Raw genomic sequence first — 8612 nt, 5'->3', positions numbered from 1 at the left:
CCTCCTATCAGTCTAAATGAATGTTTCTTCTTTAATTCCTTGGTTGTCAGATTTCCATACAGTTCAATCTTCTAACAGTTCTGGTTATTTTTTGTTTTTATATTTGTTGTTTTACTTCTTTTGGTTGTATCTACCTACATCTCATCTTGGCCGGAAGTTGTGTTTTTGTAATTTGTTATGCAGCATTTTATAACTAGTACAACAGAGGTATTAGTAGCTGGTGATGATCTTAGGATAGTGGGAGCCTCAGTATGTCTCCACAATCTATAGACTTGGGCCTTGGACAAGCCCTATCATGCTTCCATGGTTAATATGGGGAAGTGAAACCTGGCCCAGACTTTCTTTGCTCATCATCTGTAGGAATAAAATGGAAATGGAGTAGGTACTGTAATGAATTCTGCTTTAATTCACTGGCAGGTACATGAAGTATAAGAACATATCCGTCACTTCATCTGAATCCTCATAAAACCCTAGGAGGTAGGTGTGGTTTTCACCACTTTTATAGAAGGAGAAACTGAGGCTTGGAGAGGGTAATTTTCTCAAAATGATAGAATTAGGAAGTGCTGGAGTTGAGGTAGATGTCAGTGTAGTATACTATTTCAGGAGGGATCACTTATACCTAACTATTGGTATTATTACTAATCATCTCAGAAATATTGACACTGTTGTTATAACCCAGTCTCACCTAGTCAGATGGAACATCTTCTAAAATAGACCCATAGGGAGCCAAGAACAGGTTATTCTTGTGCGGAGGAGGACGTGAGGCAGATTAATGAGTCTCTCTATCATTCATTTAGTCACTCAACAAATATTCATTAGCATTTATATGGTAGCCAGCCTGGAGATGAATAAGATTTTCTAAACAAATAATTGCAATGTCCTTCATTAATTTAGTCAATTCACTCCCTCATTAACTTATTCTAAAAAAATGTGGCATATGGTTGAAAATGGGAACTTATTGAATACATGAAGATGGACATAGTTCCTCTCTTGAGAAGATCTCACAGACTTTGAGTGGAGGGTGCAGAGGAATGAAGAGATCATTACAATACTACCTGGAGAGCATAAGAACATTCAAATGCATAAGATATTATAGGAGCAGAAGCAAGCCCCGAGGAATAGTTCAAAAAAGTTTCTGGGAAGAGGCAGTGTCTGTCTTGGAGGTTCTAAAATTGATTTTAGAGAGAGAGAGAAGCACTGATTTGAAAGAGAAACATTGATCAGCTGCCACCGCCCCCCCGCCCCCGCACACATTGTGTCCTGACTGGGGATCGAACCTGCAACCCAGGTATGTTTCTTGACCAGAAATTGAACCCTCAGTAGAATAATACTCCAACCAACCAAAACAACTGGCCAGGGCTATATTGGAGATTTGGTGAGGGGAAAGGGAAGGAGGATTTGGACAGAGAGAAGAGTTTGGGGGGAAAAAGCATGGAAGGGGTACCTGGCTGTGTGTAAGAGGAAAACTTCAAACAGGTCAGTGTTTCTGGGCAGTCAATGTCAAGGTAAGCAAGGTGTTGTACAGCAGGATGCTGGTTGTAAACATAAGTGATTCACGTGTAACCCAATTTAATGCTGACAGCGATCCTTTGGTGGAGGCAGCTCATTGCCCACTAGAATCCATTCTTCACTTCACTTTAGACACATAGCCCCTTTCCCTGTTAGGTGAGACTACGTGATCATGTTCTTCCTGTGGAATGTGAGCAGAAGTGAAATATGCTACTTCTGAATCTAAGCTTTAAGACTGTGAGTGAGGTTCCTCCATTTCCCATTCCCACTGTCTGGGGCCCATGGCAATGCTGCCTCAATCCATGCAGATGACAAGGACCCTGAATGATGTCATGGAGCGGAGCTATGCACCCACCTGGGAATGTTCACCATAAATTGAATTATTGGTGAGGCTGTTACAGCAGCCTGGCTTTACTCTGGCCTAAGTGTGAAATGGCAATATTATCTCCACTTTACAGATGAAGAAATTGACATAAGGGTAAGACAGTTGTTCATGATTGTACTGATGGTGAACCAGCTGAGAATTAAACCCAGATTCTTAGCACTTCAGAGCTTCCATTAACCATCCTTCCCTATTGGAATATGGACTTTGTCTTAGCAACGATTGGAAACCACTTGAAGATTTTAAACAGTAGAGGAATAATGACATGTTTGCATGTTAAATGGGTCCTCTGCCTTCACCATGGAGGGTTCAGTAAACAGTGTCAAGATTAGAGGTATGGAGATCAGCTAGGTGGTCTCTCCACAAGAGGAATAAGAGTCTGAACTAGGGCAGTGGTGATAAGAAAGTAAAGGAGAGGGGAACTTCAAGAAACAGGGAGGACATATCAGCAGGACTTAGGGGTTAATTCGACTTGGTTGGTGAGAGAGGAAAGTCAAGAAGAACCCCAAGTTCCTAACAGAGATGACTAGGTGATGCTGATTAATAAGGTCAGGAACAGGAGGCAGCGTTAGTTTGGGGTTAGGGGAGAGGAATTCCATGTTGGACATGTCTCATTTGGGGTGCCCAAAGGAATTCTGGAACTCAGAAAGGGTAGATCTAAATTAGGGAGGGTTGCCAGGAAGGGGTAGGTGGCCCTTGGCCTTTGTGATAGTTTGAACTGCACAGGAGTGCATGAGAAACTCAAATTCCTAAAGAAGTACCCCTTCCCCCTCCCCCAATGGAAATCTTGGAGATTTTGAGACAAATGATGCTAATAATAATAATAATAATCACCATTTATGACAGTTTACCCTGCACTAAAACCAAGCACACTTAATCAGCCCAGTTAAGTGGTTATTAGTTATTGTCTCAATTTCACAGGTAAGGAAAATGGGCATTAGGCAAAGGAGTTTAATCACAAACCAGAGAGAAAAAGCCTTGCTGGGTTCATACAGTAGTAACTGAGCGCATGCTTTCTCCACCACACCAAGGAAACCCGACAGTCTTCTTGGTCTACATGTGCACAGGGAGCTCTCTAGGGACTCTGGCCTAAAAACATGATTAGAGGGGCTCGATAGCTGGTTTTCCACATTGGGAACATTTGGTTCTCAGGCTCGTCGCCTGCTCCGAGCCAACGCGGTTATTTCAGCACCATGGTCAGGGGCGCGGCGCAGTCTTTCGGGACCTCGGTGCCGGACGGGTTAGCCAGGCGGACACCCTCTCAGTCTGCCTTGACTCTCGCATCACAGAAGCTGCGGGGACAGATACGAACATGTAACCTCGCCAGGGGTCAGCGATGGGGGGCGGGGAGCTCGGCCAAAGAACAAGTTCTTGGCTTTACAAGAACTCAAGGACGAGCCTTGCGCCAAAGCACAAACAACTGCTGGCTGACTCAGCACAAAGAACTCTGAGGTGTTAGTTTAGAGACAGGGTCAGAGTCCTAGCTTGTTTCGATAACTCACTGAGTGACTGAGGGCCTTGGGCAAGTCGCCTACTTCCAAGACTTACGCCTCTGTCTCTATGGGTGTGACCACCCTTCTTGCTGGCAGAGGGCACCTGAGGTAGGAAGTGTCCAGCCACAAGTCTCCCAACAGTCTGCTCTTGCCCCTTTGAAAGCATAGGTGATGGGTGAGGTTAGCGAGTGTCCCTCAACTACTTTTCTTGAGCACTGTCTGTTTTTTATAAAGGGGAGGGGGAGAGAAGAACAGAGCAGAGGATACTAATTACATGAATGTAAAATGTAATTATAATATACCTGGCGCTTATTCTGTGCCTCATTGTCAGCCGAGTCTCCCTGCCCACCCCCCTCATACCGTCTGCAGCTCCAGACCCAGAAGAGTCTTTTCCTCCGCTTCGGGTCCTGGGCGCGCGGTTGGGGGCGGGGGAGGGGGAGGGGGCCTGTAACTCTGAACACCGCAAGCACAACCTTCGCTCGGGTGCCCAGAAATCCCGTGAAAGGCTATTAGGGAAGTTCTAAACTGAATTAACTGAGGTTCAGAGACTTGTCCAAGGTCACAATGCAGGGCAGAAAGGCCCGTGGAAGAGAGGCGGGGCAGAGTGCGCCTGTGGGGTCGCGTGCGCCCGGGACGCGGCCTGCCTTTGTTCCAGCCCAGCGGCCTGGCTCCCAGACATTAGCATTCCAATGGCTCCCGGAGGCTTTGTGCTCCTACTGACGCCGGCTCGGGGGTGGGATGGGGTGGGGGAAGGGCACCATAAATCTACCTGCTTGTGTGAGCGCAGGGCGGGCGCTGTTGTGGGTGGGATGGGGTGAGGGCGCGCTGGCCCGAGATTCATGTGCTGTTTTTCGGGAAGCCAGGCTTGGGCTCAGACAAAAGCAGAAGAGGGGGAAGAATCGTTCCACCCGAGCGTTTTTCATGCCCCGCCTTGGGACCCTGTCCGGGCTTCAGGGAGCTGGGGCCACCACCTCAGACCACTGGAGGCCCCGCACCATACAAACGCAGGCCAGGCGTAGCGGAGACTTGAGCAGCCTGAGGTTTTAAAAGCGGCTAAATGACCAAGGCGGCGAGGCAGGGCGTGGGGTCGGGTGGTAGGGATGCTAGGCCATTTCTGTGAGCCCTTCACAGAAGAAGTGCTCTTAGGAAGCCTGTGGAGGAAGTTTCCCACGTCAAGGTGATCGATGGAGATCTGCCTGGGCATAGGAGTCCTAAACTTTGCAGCGATTCAACCAAACCCGAAACCTTCCTTTGCCTCCCACTTGGAGAGCAGAGCTGACAGCTCCCGGGTCAAATCCGCCCCGACCCAAGGTGTCAGACCAGCAGTGGAGTTGGTTAAATCGTCATTTTCTGTTTTAATTCTTTGGTGGGAGGACCAATCCATGTGCGATGGGTGACTAATAACTCCTTAATGAACCCCCTAAAAATAGGAAGGGTGGGGGTGTGGGTGCCTCCAGCTGGAACACAGTGCCAACAGACACCCTTCCAGCTTCAGGGGTTAGTTCAAACCAAGGGCACGTGTGCCTGTCTGAACACTACTTCCCACAACCTTTCACAGGAAAAGTCACCTTCTTGTTTGAGGACTTCCTCCTAATGCCACTTTCCCTGGCCCACCTCCCAATCCAGCCCCTGGGAACAGTCCCACCATGGCTGTGGCTTGTACCTCCACCCAGCACCAATATTTTTTGGCCTCAAATTATTTTGTCAATATACTTGCTACTGTCCCTGGAGGACAGAGAAGGACCTTCCTGCTTTTCATGTCCACCCACAGCCCTCCCCCCAAAGCCTAGCAGGTAGCAGGCACTGGCTTGTCTGTGCAGCTGGAGCCGCAGACACCTGTTCCCCTTCCCCACCACCTGGAGGGCACCCGGGTGGAGAGTTGGCTGCTGCAGAGGTCACTAATAACCCATTAATTGTTGCCTCCCAGATAAAGCCGCTACACCAAACACGTTTCGTTAGTCTGTTTGCTGTCGCCCCTGGCACCCCCAAATCCAATCCCTGATAACCAAGATGTATCTTCTGCGAGGTACCTTTAAGGACCTAGGAGTAGAGGAGAGCAGAAAAGTTCAGTTTTAAACGGAGAGGGCGTAAGAGACACAGGGCACAAGGGTCGCTAACCCTTGCAAAGTCGCCACCTTTGCGCGCTCTAACGCGCTGGAAAGCGACCTACCATCTCCAGGCCTCTGACCGCAGCTGCTCCCCGCCGACGCGGGCCGTTTCTTCCCCAGGCGCCCAGGGCCGGTCCAAGGAATTCTCTCTGGGGTTCAACCCCTAGAGAGAAAAGGGAGTGCGAGCCCTCCATTTTCTTGTTGCCGTTTGCCAGATGGACTCTGCGGATGCTTAGAGCTCGTATCTACCCCCAGAGGTTCTGGGGATGCTGGGAGCCAAGGAGCGGTGTCCCGGGGACAGATTTCAGTCACCACCGCGCACCAATCCTGTTCTACCTTGAGAGTACAGAAGAAAGAGTAGCTGGAAACCTTGAACAATTTCTTGACAAGTTTGCAGTCAAGGCTGCTAGATGTGCGGGGGGTGGGGCAGACATTACAGAGGGACCCTCCACCTTCTCTACTTCCCATGGCTTAGGTCCACAAGTCACTGGGCCGCCACCCCAGGCTGGATGCGCAAAACACACTCAGAAGATGCGCTGGGACATGAAGCAGTTTGGGAAAATTTGTGGGATGCCCAGCCGGCCAGGGGCGTTACCGGGAGGTCTCTGATTCTGCGGTGGGGTTATTTATCACTCTCTCTCTCTTCCCCATAAGGCAACTGAATTCAGGCCAGTGGCATCGGGGAAAGGGTCATCAAGGCCAGTGAGTGTCCCTAGTTGGAGGCGTGTCTTTTTTCTAGACCACCGTTTGGAATAAGACAAGTTGCTACCCCATAAATAAAACAAGGGTTCTGGGCCAAAGGCTTCCAGTTCTTATTTTCCAAGCGTGTACAGCTGATTTGCCCTCCAAACTCAATCTGCCCAGTTTTCGGCCTAGTACCACAGCCTCTTAGCCCAGGCCAGAGGAAGGCCCCCAGGCCCCCAGAAAGTCTCATTGCTCTCTTTGGACAGAGGTGCCTCCCCCATCGCATCGCAGCTGCAGAGGCTGCTGCCGCCCTCCCCTCTGCACGGTCCAGACACCTTGCTCAAACTTCTGGAGGTTCCTTTTTTAATTGGCTTAAAATCTCATTCACCAGTCCCTAAACAATCTTATGTACAAAATATAGACTATTCCTTCTTTGAAATGTCATCAATAAATACAAAGTGTAAAACAGGGGGCGGGGGCCATATAATTTACAGTAGCAAAATTCATTTAAACAAGATATCATATAATTTACAAACTGATTTTTTTTAAAGACACGGGCTCTCCAGGTCGTAGGGAGATGGAGGTGGGGGGGGCGGGAAGGCACTCCGGGGGCAAGATGGGGGGAGTACTGTGAGACCCGTTCACAGTTCGGTCTCCAGCCCTGCAGTGGCTCAGAAAAGTGCAAGAAAAAGGCAAAAACCGCCTTCGTGGATTAAGGCAGAGTGGGGCAGTCCCAAACCCCAGAACTTGACAGGGAGTAGAGTAGGAGTTCAGCCGCGTCTTGGGAGAGACGCGCTGGGCGAGGTGAGCGAACGCTCAGAGACCAAGTGTTGGATTAAATCACGTTGGGGGAAGGCTGGTAGGAGACACACTGAGTGAGGGTAGGGTGGCTTGAGGCGGAGAGCATCTTCCGCTGTGTAGTGCTACCATTCTCGTCTTTTTTGCACGAGATTTTGGGGTGGCTGCAGGGAGGGGGCCTAAAAGGTGCGCGGCCTGCAGTGCCCACTTGCGCGGGCAGCGGCAGAATGTAGCAGTTGGCACTGCCCAGAGGACGGGGGGTTGAACTAGCCGGCCACCCCTACCAGCACCTGGGCCAGCCAGGGGTCAGAGAAGGAGAGACAGAAGGAGCAAGTCTGTGTGAGGGCCACCGGCGCCACATTCTGGACCCTCTTCCAGCACCCACCACCCAGCGGCCGATAGGCCATCATAGAAAGTCCGAAAAAGCCAGGGCGCCGGGGCGCAGGTAGGCAGGGGAGGCAGGAGCCTGCAGCCCGGGGCGCTCCTCCAGCGAGGCGGCAGGACTCAGACTGCCCGCCTGGGAGACTGGGGAGGAGAGAGAACCCCAGTCTCCCGGGGAGCTTCCGTCCGGGCTGCCCATCTCCTCGCAGGGCGGCTCCAGCCCGTAGAGGCTGTGGTCCGCTATGCGCAGCGTCTGCGTCAGCGCCCAGATGTAGTTGTGGGCGAAGCGCAGCGTCTCGATCTTGGTGAGCTTCGCATCATCAGGGAAGGTGGGCAAGACGCCCCGCAGCGCGTCCAGAGCGGAGTTGAGGTTGTGCATGCGGTTGCGCTCCCGGTCGTTGGCCTTCTTGCGTCGGCTCCGCCGCTGCTTGCTCAGAGCCGACTCACTCTTGGGTCGGCTGCGTCCCCCACGCCGCGCCCGGAGCTTCCTGGTGGCACCTCGGCAGCCGCTCCCTTCCGCCTCGATGCAGCCCCCTGACGCGCGAGTGGGGCTCGGCGGAGCGGACACGATGCAGGTCACTTCTTCGGTCGAGGCGACTGGGAAGGGCTGCTCCGTCTCGTGGGTCACTTGGACAGCTGGCGTACCCGAGGGATGAGGCGCCATCCTGCGGCGGGGTAAGAGGTACGGGCAAACGTGGGTCGGTCACCTGGACGCAGTTCTCCATCGCGGGTCCAGGTGGGAGAAAAATAAAAACAAAAAAAGCCACCCCCGCCTGATCAAAGAACCCTAACCCTTTCCCCTTCCAACGCCGCTCTGCGGCTTCCAGGTGTTACCTTGTTCCCGTTTGCAGAAGGGTAGAAAGCGGAGGGCTTTGAGCACTGCTGTGAGCTGATCTGGCCTTTGCGTAGCCAAGTTCAGCCGAGATTCTTGCGCCGCCGCCTGGGAGTTCCCGCCGTGGTGCAGAAGCGAAACGCCGAGGGGGTCCTGGGCGCCTGCTGCTGTCTCTTGGCGCGCCTGCAAGACCTGGCGGATTTCCTGAGCTGGGAGTGGTGTGCTCCCGGGCACGCTTTATCTGCTCTGCGGGGGCCCGGAGCGTGCTTGCCCCGCCGCGGCCTGCCGCCGCCGGCCTATCAGCGTCGCGACCCCGGGGCTGCGCCACGCGAGCCCGCTCCTCCCCCGCGGCGCACAGCTGGATTCCGCACTAAGGGGGAGGGGAGTGCTGTTCTGTTTGCTTTCTCCCCGCGGGCTCTGTCCCA

General features: G+C 52.3%; 1 protein-coding gene across 1 annotated transcript; it reads right to left on the bottom strand.

Annotated features, from left to right (window-relative positions):
* Positions 1-7380: 7380 nt before the first annotated feature.
* NEUROG3 (neurogenin 3) lies at positions 7381-8019 on the bottom strand. The gene has a single exon (XM_037029387.1). It carries the CDS (start codon positions 8017-8019, stop codon positions 7381-7383), a length of 639 nt encoding a protein of 212 aa, XP_036885282.1.
* Between the last annotated feature and the right edge of the window lie 593 nt (positions 8020-8612).

Source organism: Sturnira hondurensis, unplaced genomic scaffold, assembly GCF_014824575.4.
Source record: "Sturnira hondurensis isolate 20B ecotype Veracruz unplaced genomic scaffold, ASM1482457v3 Scaffold0020237, whole genome shotgun sequence".
NCBI classification, from domain to species: Eukaryota; Metazoa; Chordata; class Mammalia; order Chiroptera; family Phyllostomidae; genus Sturnira; species Sturnira hondurensis.
This window is presented reverse-complemented; position numbering and strand designations above follow the sequence as displayed.

Coding starts and splice junctions, on each gene's coding strand:
- NEUROG3 (XM_037029387.1), bottom strand. CDS start 8,019: ATGGCGCCTCATCCCTCGGGTACGCCAGCTGTCCAAGTGACCCACGAG.